At 37.9% G+C, this 20,069-nt stretch overlaps 1 protein-coding gene across 1 annotated transcript; it reads left to right on the forward strand.

The window, feature by feature from the left end:
- The first annotated feature begins 3,799 nt into the window (after positions 1–3,799).
- On the forward strand, positions 3,800–18,388 carry mbtps2 (membrane-bound transcription factor peptidase, site 2). Its single transcript, XM_057823774.1, has 10 exons — positions 3,800–4,149; positions 6,246–6,394; positions 6,971–7,109; positions 7,205–7,308; positions 12,605–12,732; positions 12,812–13,111; positions 13,952–14,049; positions 14,121–14,307; positions 17,557–17,632; positions 17,710–18,388. The coding sequence occupies exons 1-10, from the start codon at positions 4,075–4,077 to the stop codon at positions 17,930–17,932; spliced, it is 1,479 nt and encodes a 492-aa protein (XP_057679757.1). The 5' UTR covers positions 3,800–4,074; the 3' UTR covers positions 17,933–18,388.
- Positions 18,389–20,069: the final 1,681 nt, after the last annotated feature.

Genomic DNA, 20,069 nt, shown 5'->3' on the forward strand with positions numbered 1-20,069 from the left:
TTTCCATCCCCACACACTCAGAAGGACGACCACATAGTCCAATGGTGGAATCCTCTTGCATTTGAATGTCGTCTTTGAGTTTTGAGAGACCTAAAAGAGTGCATAACAAGACTCCATAGAGAAAAATAATAGTTTCAGCTTTGCCCCAATGCAAAGACCACTTGGTGTATGTATTTCTAAAATTAATACTGGCACTGGCCTATTTCTGCTATGGCACACGCATGTGCATCTGTTCTTATATATGTACAGTGCATCACAAAAGTGAGTACACCCCTCGCATTTCTGCAGATATTTAAGTATATCTTTTCATGGGACAACACTGAAAAAAATGACACTTTGACACAGTGAAAAGTAGTCTGTGTGCAGCTTATATAATAGAGTTAATTTATTTTCCCCTCAAAATATAGCCATTAATATCTAAACCCCTGGCAACAAAGTGAGTACACTCCATGGAAACTACGTACAATGTCCAAATTGAGTACTGCTTGTCATTTTCCCTCCAAAATGTCATGTGACTCGTTACAGGAGTGCTGTCAGCATTGCTGCAGAGATTAAAAAGGTGGGGGGTCAGCCTGTTAGTGCTCAGACCCAAGGGCGTAGGTTTGCATAGGGACTGTAGGGACATAACACTATCAACTTTTCAGGATGCTCAAATTGTCCCCACCAACTTTTAAGCAACCTTATTTTCATTATAAAATGAGTTCAGTTATATAGATAATTAAGATCATCTTCCCATTCTGTATGTTGTTTGGATAGAATTGAACCTACCCTTATTATTTTCATTATGATCAGACTTACATTTACCCCTTTTCACTTGCTGAATGTGCAACTCCATTTTTGTTCCTCAAACGCACGTTTGATTGGCTGATGGCTTGACCCCCCCAACCCCTCACACACGCACGCACTCACAGCCCTGACAGAAATACAATGCAATACAATAAATACAACAAATACAATAATGTAAAAAGATGTCAATGTTGTGGAGGTGGGGAACACACCACTAATTTTGCTACTGAAAGTCTGACCTGCATCACAGTTAGCATAACATTAAACTGTGAATTTGCCAACATGCGAAAATCGAGTAGGAAGCTGCTTAGAGAGAAGTGTTCTTGTGTACGTGTTTTCTACATTAACGTTAATTAAACTGTGATAAATGTAGTGATTCAAAGTTAACCCCCTTCTCCCCAATTTTTATTTTATTTATGTGATCTTAAAGCAGCTCAAAGGAGCTTTCATTCTTATGTTGAGTTTGGCTGTGATTGTGGACAAAAGCAGTAGTGTTTTTTTTTTTGTTATTCCCTGAATAAGAAGTTTGTTCAGTTATATTTAATTTCTTTACTTAGACAGACAATGTTGAGTGGTCATAAGACAAATGTTTATTTTTTCATTGCTAGATAGAGATTATTAACAAGTTTGTTTTTATTGTGTATTGTAATGTAATTTGTGTTCAAATATTGAAAATTTAAATTTGCTAATAAAATCCAGACATTTATTCTGGAAGTTTTCAAAATGTTTCCTTAGTAGTTTAAAAAAAAAAATTTGAATCGAACGGCGTATCACCTGAACCAATACATATGAAAGTTAGTATCGCATGTATGTAGTATGTAAGTCAGTGCTTCTCAATTATTTTCTGTTACGCCCCCCCAAGGAAGACGTAAATGTTTCGCGCCCCCCCCAAGTCTCTGCCGCCACTGTAAATAGTATCATTCGTCTATATTACTATTATAAGTACGCCTCAGCCTAACATTGTGTCCTTTTTTTTCTATTAAAGAAAAAAAGTAACATAGATCAACTTATAATAAAGTATAACTTTTTTTAACATTGTGTTGCTTGTAACAGAAAAGACAATGCGCATCAATTTGCCTGAAGTTAAAAAAAAAAAAAAAAAAAGTCACATCCAAACTGTAAAAATACACTCAAGGTACATTTTTGACCATTTGATACTGAAAAATAAAATGTAATAAAATCAGTAAATAATAACAAATTCAAATTGATTAGAAACATTTACTCTTCAGGACAACATGCCAAAAAATTTGACCGAAAAAAAACAAAACTGAATAGAAGGGGGGGAAAAAGGTCTCTGGACAGAAGGAAAGTTTTTATTTTCGCTGATTCACCACAGTGCTCACTGGTTTACTGATATAACACTGACAAAGCGGGACGATTGTGACAATTGGCAATATTCGGCACATTTTCGCTGAAAAACGTGGCGTCTTAACTGATTTGGCTTCTCCGCTATAATCATTTTTAGACTCAGTAAACAGTGGTCTTTCCTCATTTCCCACTATATTAAAAGTCAAAGGCAAACGGCCCGAAAAAAGCGCATTCTCGGCGGCCGAGGGAGAACCGTAGGTGAGGGCGGTGGTCGTGACGATCCCAAGCCGAAAACAGCACTTCTCGGCCGGACACGTGAGAAAGACAGTGGGTCGCTGCGTGAGTCCAGCTCTGCATGAGTCTCTTCCGTGTGCTCTTGCTTACTTCAAAAATACTGCACGCACTTTGAAAATGAGAGCGCCACTGCCACCCACGGAGTGGATGTGCAAGTACACTTTATTCTAGTACGGCAAAAAAAAAAAAAAAGCATGTTCCCCGAGGTCACTCGCGCCCCCCCTGGCATCGCTCTGCGCCCCCCTGGGGGGGCGCGCCCCACCATTTGAGAAGTACTGATGTAAGTCAATACAGATTTATTTTGCATTGATCATTTAGCCATTTAGATCATTTATTAATTAGGTTCATATTTGTGAGAAATGTAACCCTGACACCCGTTCACCCTATCTGTTTGGTCTTATTAATGTCCTGTCCCCAGCAAAAAGTGTACATGCAGGTCATGCTGTTATATGGTCGCCATCAATGTTGAGACCAAAACTACACCCTTGCTTAGACCATACGCCGCACTCCACATCAAATTGGTGTGCATGGCTGTCACCCCAGGAGGAAGCCTCTTCTGAAGACTGTACACAAGAAAACCCGTGTGTCTCATCAGACCATAGGACATGGTTCCAGTAATCCATGTACTTTGTTGACATGTCTTCACCAAACTGTTTGCGGGCTGCTTATATGACATATAAAATATGAAAATTTTATAGCCATTTTAAGTTTTTGTTATATAAAATTTTTTGACTTTGAATTTTTTTATGCCGCTGCTCATGGAGACTCGTATATGGCTATGGTGGGTGCCTGTTTTGATTTTAAGTCGGTAGTAGCTTTGGCTTTGAAAATATTTCAATTTGAAGTTTTTGAAAATAGGTCCCCTACGGATCGGCCCTGTTTCCCGTGTCCTGTGAAGTATTATGAAGTCTATGTATGTATATATATTTTAAACAGTGCCACGTTTTTAAAACGATATATCGATTCTTGGCAGGACCACATCGATTACCTTTTGGGATACATATATATTTCACTATGTATCACCCTTCGATATTTTGTCACACCCCTGTATTCAGTCTCGTACTAAAACATACATGAACAACAGTGGTATCATAATAAACTGCCAATTTAACCATTTATTGACATTGACGGCGAAGGACAATATCAATAATCACTTGCCGGAATCACATTATTTATTGATATTTCAATGAAATATTTAATAAGCAAAAAAAAGTTTAATTATATTTCAAATTTTCGTGCATTGATTTACAATATAAGTTTGTTAGTAACGTAATCTCAATCTACATTTCATAATTTATTCACACGTGCCTTTAACATGAAATATTTTGGTTATTATCACTAGTAAAACAGCTATATTTATTGAGTTCACTTGCATTTGTTGACGCAGTTCCGTATTTTTACTCTTGGCGGCGATAATGAGCTGACCAACTTAATGATAAACGAAGAAGAATACGAGCACATTAACCCGGTAGTGTGCTTTCTAGCTCATTATTTTCTACCACTTAACGCTCATTAACGTACAAAACGGCGTTTATTTTGCGCCTAATTTAAAATGGAGGACGTGTAATACTTCCCTGCTTTAGCTTTTCTATTATCGTGGTTTTTGCGTGGTGCGCGGGCGGCTGCAAAGCCATGGAGGCGGCGCAGTGCGGCTGATACTGTTTTCGCCCCCGGAGCCGATGCACCATGATCCCCGTGTCCCTGCTGGTGTGCGTGCTTGCCGGCTGGTGCGCGGTGTACCTCGCGGACACACTGCTCAAGGTAATAAAAAAGCAAAACACCTTTATTATCGCTGCAAGTTTCCCACTGTATGCTTTAAATTATTGCAGGAAGGACAGAAAAGACGTTGTTTTGGTTTATAATAAGGTTTGGCAAGTTAACTCACAAGTCAATTAACGCATAGAAATTTTTCAATCGCCTATTTGGACCAATTATGTAGACTCACTCAGAAATTGCTACTTGTATGTACGACTACTTTATATGCAATTGCTTCGTATATACCCTACCTAGCTATAAGTAGCGTTACAAGGTCATGATAACTTTATACAATTAATGACCAATAGGACACTTAAAGGGAAGTTAGGATGGATTTGAGTATGACTGTTAACTCATTGCCTCAGTTGATACTGTATTTTTTAGGGCTGCAGCTATCGATTATTTTAGTAGTCGATTAATCGATGAACTAGTTAGTTCGAATAATCGGATGAAGAGCACCAAAAATTAGAATACCTGAGCTGAGCTTCAAACGATATAAAAATAAATAAATAAATAAGGATGTACATACAACAAAAGAACAATCGGCTAAATTGCAAAAGTCCGCTAGCTTAAATGCTATAAAACGCAAACGGTTTTATTTTTATTTTTACAATGCTCCTAAGAAATGGTTCAGACACATATTCCCACAAAAAAAAAAAAAAACGTCTTAAAATACCTATACTTAGGGTTGTTCCGATCATGTTTTTTTGCACACGATCCGATCCCGATCGTTTTAGTTTGAGTACCGGCCAATCCCGATATTTCCCGATACGATTGCTTTTTTTTTTTTTGCTCCCGATTCAATTCCAATCATTCCCGATAATTTTTCCCGATCATATACATTTTGGCAATGCATTAAGAAAAAAAATGAATAAAACTCGGACGAATATACTGTATACATTCAACGTACAGTACATAAGTACTGTATTTGTTTATTATGACAATAAATACTCAAGATGGCATTTACATTATTAACATTCTTTCTGTGAGAGGGATCCACGGATGGAAAGACTTGTAATTCTTAAAGAATAAATGTAACTTTGTATATTGTGACTAAATATTGCCATCTAGTGTATTTGTTGAGCTTTCAGTAAATGATACTGCAGTCATTTAACTTCTGCCCAAATGCATGATGGGAAGTGCAACCATGAGTGTGCGTAGGGCTACCACTTTATATATCTTCTCTGCGTTGGGAAAGCACATCGGGTGTTAAGAAAATGATCAACTACTACCTTGCTTCCCCACATTCCCACGTTATATTTAATTGCTGAGAGAGGTATTGTCAGGCTTTAGCCACACAAAAAATGGCTCCAAAGGCTGTTAAAATTCTCTCTACTCATTATACGCTGCCTTTTAGCGCTATCTATAGGTAAAACGGCATCTTTATAGATTGAACGCGACAATGCGTGAGTGGGCCGTGCAGCGTTAATTACTTAACGTAATTAATTTAAAAAATTAATTACCGCCGTTAACTCGATAAATTTGATAGCCCTACTTTAAGCCAAAACTACTCTGCATGAGTGTAAGACATTTTGTCTGTAACGTTAAATACAATTAGAAAACGATTTAAATAAAAAAATATATATATTTATTTAAAAAAGGCATGTCCGATATTTTTTTGCCGATTCCGATACTTTGAAAATGACATGATCGGACCCGATCGATCGGGACATCTTTACCTAATACCCATAACTAAATTATGAATTCATTAAAAAAAAACTAATGTTGGTCTTAACATGGAGCAGCTCGATTCAGCAATGTGAAATGAGGCAGACAAGAGGGCAGTGTATCCACCCAAATCAAAAAAACTGAATGCAAACACTTTCAAAATAAACCATTACAACGCCATTTTAATTCAACGAATACTCGAAGCAGCAAAATTTAATTCGAATATTTTTTCTAATCGAATACTCGAGTTAATCGATTAATCGTTGCAGCACTAATATTTTTGTACAGTACTTTTGAATTTATTATTGGATTGCTTGCATGAGAATGTGATTAATCACAGTTGATAACGAGAAACTATTGATATTAATTGCGATTAAAATATTTAATCTTTTAATTTTTAGGCTTGTTTTTATAAAAGTGGAATTTTCTTGCAGTCGTCTTCGGCGCATCGGATCAGCTACGAGTCATGGCTGGCCAGACGAGGGTTGATGCTGTCCCCGTTCCACATTAGGTGGCAAACGACCATTTTCAACCGACTGTTTGCGTACTGCGCCCGCATTCACCCGCGAGCGCTCTACCTGTGGTGAGTGGCCATTGGGATTCAATCAGTGGATTCAGTGACAATTTTCAAAGTAGATATATATCTCTATTTTATTTTTTTGTGCTTAATTTATTATTATTATTATTTTTTTTTTTTTAATTTCTTTAAAAAACTGTATTATACCTTAAATATATTTTAATTTCATTTGTTTTCAATATATTTATTTTTTCTTCAATTATACATTTATTTGTTTAAGATTATTATAAATGATTACAGTAAAATTATTTATTATTGCTATTTTTAATTTTCACTTTTTTTGGTATATTTTCAATTTTATTTGTATTCAAAAACCATTTGGAATTTAAAAAAATATATTTTAATTTTATGAAATTCTTTTAATTTTACTATAAATAATTTTATTTTATTTTAAATATTACATTTTATTTTTTAAGAACAATATATTTTATTCAATCGTTTTCAAAATTTTATATAGTATATTTTAACTATTTATATGAAAAAAAATTTTTTTTTAAAAAGTTTCAATGTGTATTTATGTTTAAAAATCATAATTAAAAAGTTTTTTTATACTACAAGAGAATGTTCTTATCCAATCCACAGGTTCAACAGTGGCCTGGCGTTTGGCGTGGCGGCCATGTTGGCGTCGGTGGTGCTCCTGGTGAAGACGCTGCAGCAGACCCTCGCTCAGATGACCACCGACAATCCGCGTATTGGAGCCCAACAGGCCTTACAGGTGGTGGTACGTATCTTCCTTTAAAATTAATTGGAAACAGAAATGCAAATATATCTACTTGATTTGAAGTGCTACAAAGATTTATCCCGTTTTTTGTTCAGGTTCCTGGTGTCAACCTGCCTACTAGTCATCTTGGCTACTTCTTCCTTGCTCTCCTGCTCAGCGGCGTCATACACGAGTTGGGCCACGCCGTTGCGGCGCTCAGGTAAACCTGCTCCAAAATCATATACCTACAACTTAGTATCAGGGCCACACAAAGAGAGAGCAACAAAAATTGGCCTGTGAAGATAAAGTATGTATATGTACAGTATATGGCCGAAAACACTGACTTGAAGTTCCGCTCTGAGACCCCCAATTTGGCCAAATTTCAAAATTGTCCGATATGCACGTGTGATACATCATTGGAAAGCTTAAAATCTCAATTTTCTGGGGGAAGAAATTTTTTGAACAGGAGGGCATTTGAAAAAAAAATTTTTTTTTAAACAGCAAAACCCTAACTGGAGGTGAGAGCACACGAGAGCAGAATTAAAGACGCCACGATTTTGACTAGATATTATCGCTTACTTACCTCTTTTCGATCCAAAACCTCCATGTAGCATGTATCACTGAGTGTGAAGACACAACTGTGAATGGCCACAGCCGGATTTTTGGATTTTATGAGTGAAACATGGTCATTTAACAAGGGTCGCGATGCAGTAATCGCAGACATCAAGGAGTGGTCGATATTGTTCTATCAACCACAACTGTTATTTTGGCTTAGAATATAGCAGTTTATTTTAAAGAGGAGTGCAAGAGCAGCAACTGCTTTCTCAGTCTTGTCTGTGTTTTCCGCCATATGTATATTACAAATTTAAAGTCAGATACAGTATCATTTTGTAATATGTATGGGTGCAGTGCGGTTAATTTAGCTAAATTAACTACTAGGTACTTCACCATCTTTTGACACTTCTAATCAAATTCCTATCAATATAAAGATATATACTAGTACTTTGTTGTAGCTCCCGTGTACCTTTACCTACTTTCCATGATATATTGCTAATTTAGCTGAATTAGCCGCATTACCTTTATAGATATTACTGTAGTTTAAAGATAAGTAGTTGTATTGGTTCTTTTGGTCTACACTTATAGATTAGTTGATTTTTTTTCTTCTATCCCAGACGATAGTTATACAGTGCTGGCCAAAAGTATTGGGAACCCTGCAATTCTGTCAGATAATGCTCAATGTCTCCCAGAAAATGATTGCAATTACAAATGCTTTGGTAATAATATCTTCATTTATTTTGCTTGTAATAAAAATAAAAAAAAAAAAACACAAAAGAGAATGGGAAAAAAAAATTGAATCAGTATTATTTTACACAAAACTCCAAAAATGGGCAGGACAAAAGTATTGGCACCTTTTGGAAATATCAGGTGATGCTTCTCTAATTTGTGTAATTAACAGCACCTGTTCCTTACCTGTGGCACATAACAGGTGGTGGTAATAACTAGTGTTGCACCGATACCATTTTTTGGGCCCGATACAGATACCTGGCTGTGCAGTATCGGCCGATACTATTCTGATACCACTCTGTTAGCAAAAAAAAAAAAAAAAAAAAAAAAACACATTAAATATATAGTACTGTATATTTTTATTATATTATGTATATACAGGATATACTGTATGTATATATTTTTCCCAAGTGGCTGCTTCCATGATCCTAATAAATTTAATAATTAAAAAAATATATATACAGTACTGTGCAAAAGTTTTAGGCAGGTGTCCTGCCTAAAACTTTTGCACAGTACTGTATATATATGTACGTATAAGGGATGCAGCGACACAGTTATCATGGTTCGGTACGATTTTCGATACAATTCAATACATTTAATGCTCTGAAACAGAAAATACAACTGTTATTATTATTATTATTTGCTAACAAGCAAAAATAACATCATATAAACAAGCATTTTAGTGCATATAATTATGTGCTTATTTCTTACTGATATGAAGAAATTTTGTATATAAGTGCTGAGAAAAATCTTTACTGTTTGTAAAGTGGGGCACACTGTTGATTGCTGCAGCTCTCTTAGCAGCTATATCTACCATATAAGCAAAACATCCTATTTGTGGTCCGAGTCCATCTGTAACATGTACTGAATTAACAGTATTTGCAGCATTATCTATAGTCACTGGTATGGATTAATTTGGCCTGCTTAACTTCCATTCAGTCATGGCGGTTTCTAATTCATCAATGTAGTATATGGACTACGCGTCGCTCTGGGCTCACGCAGCTAATGGCATGGGATCTAATGTAGCATATCTAGGTTGCTATTTGATGATATCTAGTGTGTGTGCGAGAGAATTGGCATGGGATCTAACATAGGACATCTAGGTTGCTATTTGATGATATCTAGTGTGCGCGCTGCGCCGCTTGAGTGTTGTCTGGCCACAGAAGTCACTTCTGCTCATTACTGCTCAGCACATATAACAATCGACTTTCATTAACAGGACGAGTTTGAAGTACGGCGCTCTTAATTTTCCACTCATTGTTCATCATGAAACAATGAGTTTGCTTAGTCTCCCACGGTTTTAACCTTTCTGATCCCATCGGCGCTATATTAGCAGGCGTTAGCTTACGCATGCTAATCGTTTGTGAATGCCATGTTAGATGAGCAGCGTAACATCGCGGAAATGCGTTGTAGTTACATCCTTAAAATTGAAGACGAAGGAGTCAATTTCGTTTGGTAATTTCGAGACAAAGACATACAGATGTCATGCAACGGGACTTGGGAAGTTAGCTCACGTGAGGAGGACAGTACATTTGCGTTCAAGTGATGCCAGGAGATGGTATCGACGCCGTAAATGTTGGTACTTATCGATACCGATACCAACAATTCAGGCCGGATCGGCACTCCGTGCTGATACTGGTATCGGTATCGGTGCAACTTTAGTAATAACTAAATCACACTTGCAGCCAGTTAAAATGGATTGAAGTTGACTCAACCTCTGTCCTGTGTCCTTGTGTGTACCACGTTGAGCATGGAGAAAAGAAAGAAGACCAAAGAACTGTCTGAGGACTTAAGAAGCAAAATTGTGGGGAAGCATGGGCAATCTCAAGGCTACAAGTCCATCTCCAAAGATCTGAATGTTCCTGTGTCTACCCTGCACAGTGTCCATCAATAAGTGTAAAGCCCATGTCACTGTGGCTCACCTCCCTAGATGTGGACGGAAAAGACAAAATGATGATTTTAACATCCAAACAAGTTCAAGCTGTCCTACAGTTCGAGGGTACAACAGTGTCAACCCGTGCTATCTGTCGGCGTCTGAATGAAAAGGGACACTATGCTGGGATACTCAGGAAGACCCCACTTCTGACCCAGAGACATAAAAAAAGCCAGGCTGGAGTTTGCGAAAACTTAACTGAGAAAGCCAAAAACGTCTTGGAAGAATGTTCTCTGGTCAGATGAGACAGAAGTAGAGCTTTTTGGGAAAAGGCATCAACATAGTGTTTACAGGAGAAAAAAAATGAGGCCCTCAAAGAAAAGAATATGGTCCCCACAGTCAAACATGGCAGAGGTTCCCTGATGTTTTGGGGTTTCTTTGCTGCCTCTGGCACTGGACTGTTTGACCGTGTGCATAGCAAGCGGTTGTTCGCAGTTATTTCGTCTAAAGGTTTTGCTACCAAGTATTAGGCTGAGTGTGCCAATACTTGTGTCCGGCCTATTTTTGGAGTTTTGTGTTAAATGATAATGATTTTTAAAAAATTTCATTCTTTTTTGTGTTCTTTCATTGCAAACAAAATAAAGGAAGATATTACTACCAAAGTATAATTGCAATCATTTTCTGGGAGAAATTGAGCATTATCTGACAGAATTGCAGGGGTGCCAATACTTTTGGCAAGCAGAGTAGGTTGTTTTAATTACCTGACATGTTTCGGCGAGCACTTTCTGGTGGGGGCGGAAGTGTTCCCCAAAACATGTCAGGTAATAAAACAACCTATGACTGTTGTCTGAGATGAAAGAAAAATTCAACTTACCCTAATTTTCGCACTATAAGGCGCACCTGACTATAAGCCGCAGCTGTCCTCACTGTATCATGGGATATTTACACCAAAATATATTAACCGAAACAACCTTATTTGACAGCGGTATCATACGACCGACTGTCATAAGACCAAATGAACCATCATTAAACTTTGAACTAATTAGTGCAAAGCTTTATTGCTTCAAGAAGCTTCATTTGGCCATCACTGCTCCCTTGGGGGAGACAGTCAACCTCTGCTGCCACCTGCTGTTGACTGTTGTCATCCAACATGCCTCTTAGCATGCATTGCAGCACTACAGATGTAAATAACAATCAAAAATCATGTTCTGTGCTAAATATTTCTTCAGTTACTGTTCCAATTGTTTCATCAATTGCTAGTTATGGTATTTGCTAACATTTTATTTGACAGTGGTGCCATAAGACTGTCATTACACAATCATAATTATGACATGTCTCTGTCCTGAGCATTCATGAATGCTTATAACAGATGTCATTAAGTGTTATCCGGCAAATGATCTCACTTTTGAATGGATGCAAAAGATCCAAGATGGACAAAAATTGAGTTAGTGACATAATTTGCCAAATGACACTTAATGACATAAGCATTCAGTAATGTCCATGATAGTGTCATGTCATAATTTTGATGATCTTATGACAGTCTTATGACACAGCTGTCAAATAAAGTGTTACCTAAAAAAAAAAAAAAAATCAACAAATAAGCCGCACTGGACTATAAGCCACAGGTATCAAAATGAGGGAAAAAAGTAGCGGCTTATGGTCCGAAAATTACGGTATCTTAAAGATGCATAGTATAACGACTTTATTTCTTATTAATACAACTTTTTTCTTGTAATATTACATAAATTGCATAACAATACGACTGCTGTCTCGAAATGTTAAGTAAAAATACGTAACATTACAACTTTTTTCTCGTAATGTTACGTGGTATTATGACTTAATTTTGTATTATTACGACTTTTTCCCATAATATTAAGACTTTTTTCCTGTAATAATACAACCTAGTACTTTATTCTCGTAATAGTACAATTTTCTCCTCATATTATTACAATGTATGATTTCAAACATGCAGAATTACGCAGCTTTACAACTTTTTTCTCCTACCGTTATTCAGTATTATGACCTAATCTCATATTATTAAAACTTTTTCCCTTAATATTACGGCTGTATTCTCATAATATTACAATCTATTACTTTATTTTCACAATATTACGATTTTTCTCCCCATTCTATTAAAAAGTATGATTTTAAACTTGCAAAATTACGCAACATTACAACCTTTTTCTCATAATGTTAAAGATAGGTACTGTAACGACTGACTCGTATTTTTTTGTCATACTATTATGACTTTAATGTTGTAATATTACAACATACGACTTTATTCTTTTATTACTACTTGTTATATTACAATTCTCTGTTGTATAAAATTGAGGAAACTCATGTTTTTTTTTTTTTTTAGGGAGCAAGTGCGTGTGAACGGCTTCGGCATGTTTGTGTTCGTGGTGTACCCCGGCGCCTTCGTGGATCTCTTCACCACGCACCTCAACATCGTGTCGCCCGTCCAGCAGCTGCGCATTTTCTGCGCAGGTTAGAAAAACGCACCTGCGTGAGCTTCTAATTGCAACCGCTAGAGGTCAGCAAAGTCCTGATCTTTTTCTTTTAACAGGCGTGTGGCACAATTTTGTACTGTGCACGTTGGCGTTGGTGTTCCTTTTCCTGTTGCCGTTCGTCCTCTTCCCGTTTTACTCCAGCGGGGTCGGGGCGTTGGTCACCGAGGTGGCGCAAGGATCGGCGGCCGACGGGCCGAGGGGGCTGTCGGCGGGCGATATCGTCACAGGATTGGAGGAGTGTCCCGTGGCGAGCGTGGACGACTGGAACGAGTGCCTGGCGCGGTTATCCCGCGCGCCGCAGACAGGGTACTGCGTGCCGGCTGACGGCCTACAACCCAGTTGGGCTCACGGACGAGGTGGGTCAGCGACGTTCATTGAACACATTGGCTGCCGTTGACGGCGCTACAAATGAACATTTGCCTTTCCCAGTCAAATGGATTGGACGTCTACCACCGTCAATGGCACTCAAGCATGAGCATTCACAGTCAATTATCCCAGTTTCAATGAATTAAGACATATTGTGAATGGCGGGCAATGAATTAAATAATGTGAATTTTTTAAAAACATTTATAATCCTATTCATTCATTCAGAAACTTTAATATTTTAAAGTACAGTAGTTGTTAATCATAACAAATATATATAATTTTGTGGTTGTACTTGATTAAAAATGGTAATTAGAGGCTTTATAATTAATGCAGCTTGATTAATCGCATAACAATATTTCTTCTAAAAACCTTTTTTCCAATTTGTAAGGATTTCAGGATGCCATTAAACACAATTTAATACAAAACAGTAGAAAAAAAATATTTAAATGTATTGCGTCATGATAATACATTTTTAACATTATATATCTTATTCCATGTTAGCACACAGGTTTGTCATTTTTTATTTTGAAACATAATCATATTAAAACGTGATATTGGTTCCAATTTGATATCACGTAACAGGAATTTTCTCATATAACATGAAGATGATCATGTTGAAACTTAAAATTCATCAAATGATAAGTTTATAGCATTTTTTTTTTTTAGTGTCCTAGCAAAACAATTCGAGTAAACGTTGAATTTATGACACTTGCTTTGTTCTCACGTCGGATGATCAAAGTGTACATCCATGTACATCCAACTTTACACAATAACCAGGTACCAATGTGCAAAAATTTAAAAAAAAAAATTTTCATACCTCCTCTTCGTAGCATTCAAGCGCCTGGACGGAACAATGGACTGCTGCAGCAATAACAGCCTGACTGACCTCTGCTTCTCTTACATTAAACCAGGCAGTGCCGACAGAGAGGTGGTTCATTTGGATATTTACACTGCAAGGCACCCGACACTCTTGACGTCTAACTCGATTCTCCCCCGCAGTACGCGTGCATGCCGGTGCGTAAAATGGTGACGGGCACGCAGGTGTGCCGCAGCGACCGCGACTGCCACGCTGATGGCGTCTGCGTCACGCCCTCGCTACAGAACCAAACCCGCTTCATCCGAGTGGCGCACCCGCCCGCCGCCCACATGCTCTTCGTGGGCTACCCGCCACATCTCCAGCACGCCGGTACCAACAGTTACTACTTATTGATCCCGGTAGCTAAACTGCTGTCTTTTTCGAACTTGAAGCACTCCTGACAATAAGCCGCACTCCCAAAATTTCACAAAATGTAAGAAAATTTTCATATATAAGACATAGGTGTCCATGTCTTAAAATGGGATGTACCAGTACGATATCGGTGAGTACTAAGAAATCACGTACCGGTGCTGTGCAATATGTACTTTTCGATGTCTACGCGTAGTTTCCAACCAATATTTAGTTTTGTTTTGTTCTAATTATTAACTCATTGGCTACCATTGACAGTGATAAACGTCCAATCCATTTTAAGTGGGATCATTTTATCGCTGCCAGCCCTTCGGTCAAATTGGATTGAACGTCTATCGGCGTCAATGGCAGTGAAACACGATCACTCAATACCAACCCTCTTAGTTGAAATAGATTTTTCATAAGTGTGCGTATGCATGTATCATACATAGACTGGGTGCGGGGCCGCTCCGTAAGGGGCCTGTTTTCGAAAACTTAAAATTCAAATATTTTTAAAACAAAAGCTGCTTGCGATCTACAACCAAAACAGACAACTCCCTTAGGCATATATGAGTCTTAATGAGCAGCGGCATTAAAAAATTCAAAGTCGTTCCCTAATAAAATCCTGTTTATTTTTTATATAAGTATAACAAAACTTAAAATGGCTATAAAATTGCGTCCTGTCTCCCCCTAATTCCGGCGTTAGAACGCAACGTGTGTTTGAGTTTATTGCAGTGGAAGCCCCCACGACGCATCTTGCCTGGCTCGGCCCCCTGTGAGAAGCCGTGGCGCAATATCTGTAGGAGCTGTCTCGTCAACTGATAATGAAGTCTACGTTATATATTTGGTAACACTTTATTTGACAGTAGGCATTAATGAATGCTCATGACAGATGTCATTCAGTGCCATCTGGTAAATTATGTCACTAACTCCATTTATGTCCAGTCCCATCTTTTACACGCATTCAAAAGTGACATAATTTGCCGGATGACACACAATGACATTTGTCATGTCATAATTATGAGTCTTATGAACCCACTGTTACCATTTAATTACACTACAGAGACTGCAGAACCACAAAAAATGTCCAACGACAACCAAAAATCAAGAAAATAATAACCAAGATAGCTTAATTTATCACATCGGATTATTTTTTTTATTTTATATATATATATATATATATATACATGTTTATTCATGTCAAAGTACTGAAATTCTACACTTGCAAACGTTTTGAGTAGGGCTGTCAAACGATTAGAATTTTTAATCGAGTTAATCACAGCTTAAAAATTAATCGTAATTAATCGCAATTCAAACCATCTCTAAAATATGCCATATTTTTCTGTAAATTGTTGTTGGAATGGGAAGATAAGACACAAGACGGATATATACATTCAACATGTTGTTTATTATAACAATAAATCAACAAGATGGCATTAACATTATTAACATTCTGTTAAAGGGATCCATGGATAGAAAGACTTTTAGTTCTTAAAAGATAAATGTTAGTACAAGTTACAGAAATTTTATATTAAAAGCACAATGCTCATGAATACGTACAAAGAAAGAATGCAACTCACAAGCGATCCATGTATAAGACACGAACAGTGTGATGAGACTGCGAGAACTGCCACTGACTACTGGATGCAGACGTTAGCTGGTCTGTATAGCACTGTCTATTGGTACGAGTTCGCGTCGACATATAATCACGTCAGCAGAGCGTGCTGAAACCCATAAAATCAGTCGCACCCAAGCGCCAGCAGAGGGCGACAAAACACCAACACTGTTCTGTCGTTAATCTGTTTGAGCGGGTCATTCTGCACATGCGTTAAATGTAGAGGTGTGCAAAATTTCCGATTCTTAGATTATTCGCGATTCGGCCGTGGAAGATTCAATAACGATTCACAAACATCCAAATTCCGATTATTGAAATATGCGAAGTAAAGCGGAAGTACGTCTTCGGGACGGAACGGAGCGAGAGTAGCTAAACATCATGCTTCCCATTACCCGGCCCCTCGGGTAATGCCAATGCTCAACTCACGGCTCTAGCTCAACTCATGCAACGAGACAAAAAAAACACAACAACATACCTGACTGCTGCCGAAAAGCTGCCGAAAAGCTGTACAAAGTACATCCATTACAACGTTGGTGGATATCATTTATATAGGACTAGATGCAATATAGATTTGGTAGTGTTAGCAGCACATCTACAAAAAGCTAGATGCGAGCGTTATAAACGGCCGCCATCTTAAAGCAGTACACTTCCCTGCAAGGCTGTTGTAGCGAACCTTCCAAGCAAACCTAATTAACTTTTTATCTAAAATACTCCTAAATCGGTAAAATATTGACTTGAATCTATCTTTAAAATAGTTTTAAAACTTTCACATGTCGAAAGTAGACAAGAGGGAAATTATGGAATAACGGGAGCAATTTTAACAAATTTAACGGTTGATTCACAACATTAAATTAATTGAATGTAGTTTAAAGCTGCTGATACAGAATGGGGACTGGGTGTTTTTTTATTTAATGTTATTTTTGTATATTTGTTTACTGCTATATGTTAACTTGATACTGAAATAGTAGTGTGGTTTAGCCTGAGAGTATTTTTGAACAATTTTGGAACTCATGTACAAAACATTTTTTTAAAAAAAAAAAGAGAAAAAAAAAAGGAGGGGGGTGCATCAATAATCGTTTTATAATCGAATCGGAGCCTCTGAATCGTAATCGAATCGTTAGGTGCCCAAAGATTCCCAGCTCTAGTTAAATGTGTCAAATATTTTAACGTGATTAATTTTAAAAAATAATTACCGCCCGTTAACGCGATAATTTTGACAGCCCTGGTTTTAAGACACTTAACCATTCAGTAGGATGAGAAAGTATCAAAGATTTTTATCAGTTTCCTGCAGTGACTTCAATATGTTGTCAGGCTTTGGTAATGGAAAGACACTATTCAGGTGTGTGGCTCCATCTACTGTTAAAGCTGAGAAATGCAACAGAATGTAGGCTCGAATCGAAGTTTTCTTTGCAGCCCCGAAATGAAAGTTTTTTTGTTTTGTTTTTTTTAACGGGAAAAAATCCACAAATAGCCGCTTTATTATAAAAGCCGCAAGGTATAAACGGAGAGAAATACATTGCGACTTAAAATCCGGAAAATACGGTAGTTCTTCACCAAAAATGAACTGTTTTTACCTAACTGCAAAGCAAGCCCTTATCATTTTTTTCCTCTCTCAGTGAGCCTGACCAACTTTGTGCCTCGCTTTGGTTTTCTCCACTTGGACTTGCCTGTTTTCTTAGAGACTTTCTGCAAGTATCCTTTTCTGGATATGTTACGGTACCTTGAAAAGCAAAATGTTTGCGTTTGGAAGTCCTTATCTCAATTCCCAGGTACGTTTTCTCCCTTTCCGGCGCCTTAGCGGTGGTCAACTCTGTCCCCTGCTTCGCATTGGACGGTCAGTGGATGCTGAACGCTCTCCTGGAGGCCACCCTGGCCAGCGCGGTGCCGGATCGGCAGAAGCGCGAGCTGATCGGATTCTTCCTGCTGTTGGCCGGCAGCGCTTTGCTAGCCGCTAACGTGGCGCTGGGCCTGTGGATGGTGACGGCGCGCTGACAAAAAAACTGAAATACCGTCTAACTGTGAAGGGACTACGTTACCCATCAGCCCCAGGTTTGCCTTTTAAGATGTCACTCATCCACATGGGACTTCAAAAAGAAAGATGAATTGGTAATATATGTTTTTTATGTGCACTAAGGAGGTTGTGTGTGGCCAAAGACAGTTTTTTTTTTTTTTAACCGAGGTATGCATTTCACTGTGTTGTTGATCAAGTCCTAAAATAAAATGCTGTCAATCTTTTTCAAGGTGACGTGTGGTAACCATGTTGGCACTCTCAGGTTTGTCTCTTTGTTTGCTTGTGAATCTAAATGTCCAAATATTTGCGTGGCCTTCTGTTGACAGCTTTAAAAATGTTCTAAAAGACATCATTGGAGGACATCGAGATGTGTACACTGGGCAAGGGTGTAGGTTTGGGCTCAACATTGGTAGGGACGATATAACAGCATAACATGCATGTACACTTTTTGCTGGGGACGGGACATTAATAAGACCAAACAGATTGGGTAAACGGGGGGCAGGGCTACATTTCTCACAAATATGAACCTAATTAATTGATAGGCTAACTGATCATTGCAAAATAAATGTGTATTGAGTTATATCAGTCCTTCTCAATTATTTTCTGTTACGCCCCTCATAGGAAGACACTATGCGGTCATGCGGTAGTCCTCATGGGAAACACAGTCTTAAAAAAAACTACCGCTTTTGTCCACCAGCGTCGCTAAAATCCACCAAAACTGAAAAGTTACCAAGTGTTGCTTTAAGACCACATAAACAAAACAAAATGAAAATTAGGTAAAAGCGGGTAAACCTCGGTTCACTACATTTCTCAGTTTAACAGCAGAAATGACATACAAAAGTGGAGGACACTTCTCCCTCAGCAGCTTCCTACTTAAGTTTTGCAGGTTAGCAGATTCACACAGTTTAATGTTATGCAAACTCTGATGCAGGTTGTAGCAAAAGTTCAGTAGCAAAATTAGTGGTGTGTTCCCCACCTCCATAACATTGACATCTTTTTACATTACTTAAAGTGGCTGCTGCTGGCTGGAGAAAAAAAAACAACTTCTAATATCCCTCCTCTTTGAAGGGGGCGGATGAGGCGGCATGTTAGCGACATGTTGCATTTTCTTCGGGTCACTGTGTGTGTGTGAGTGTGGGGGGGGGGTCAAGTCATCAGCCAATCAAACGTGAGTTTGTGGGGAAAGAAATGAACTAGCACATTCAGCATGTGAAAAAGGGTAAATATAAGTCTGAACATAATTCAAATAATTCACTTAATAATGGTAGGGTCAATTGCATCCTGAAAACATATGGTAAGGTAATCTAAATTACCTATTTTACTGAATTCATTTTAAAATGCAAATAAGGTTGCTTAAAAGTTGGTGGGGACAATTTGAGCATCCTGAAAAGTTGGTAGTGTTATGTCCCCACCGTCCCTATGCAAAACTACGCCCTTGACACTGGGACATTTGAAGGCTGTTTTGTGCATGCTGACACAAATGACACTAATATTTAGAAAATATTTAATGAATATGAAAAAATATATAAATATTTTCATTCATAAAACATTAATATTGGCAAAAATCTTTTAAAAATGAATGGACAATGTAAACATTTTAGAAACGAATTGCAACCAGGGCCGGAACTTAGGGGAATGGTGGGCGTGCAACCGGGCCTCTAAGAGGCCTGGTTTGTGGGCGTGGTTGGGTAAGGCGAGGGTCAAACAGAAAGGTAAGATGATGAAGTGTTAAAATATCTGTCTGTCTGATGCTGTCAGCAAAAAAACTTTCCACTTGCACCCCCAACACACACACACACACACACACTGGACGATCAATTTTCCACAAGACCTACCCAGAGGTGGGTAGAGTAGCCAAACATTTTACTCAAATAAGAGTAGTGTTTCATTTATTAAAGCAGTGCTTCTCAATTCTTTTCTTTTACGCCCCCCACAGGAAGACGTCAACATTTTGCACCCCCCCAACTCTCTGCCAGTGTAAATAGTATCATTCATAAATAAAATTGTTATAATTACACTTCTGCATAACATTGTGTCATTTTATATACTAAAGGGAAAAAAAAGGAATTTAGATCAACTTAAAGTGTCCAAACTGTAAAAATACATTCAAGGTACATT

This window comes from Corythoichthys intestinalis, chromosome 20, assembly GCF_030265065.1.
Source record: "Corythoichthys intestinalis isolate RoL2023-P3 chromosome 20, ASM3026506v1, whole genome shotgun sequence".
Classification (NCBI taxonomy): domain Eukaryota; kingdom Metazoa; phylum Chordata; class Actinopteri; order Syngnathiformes; family Syngnathidae; genus Corythoichthys; species Corythoichthys intestinalis.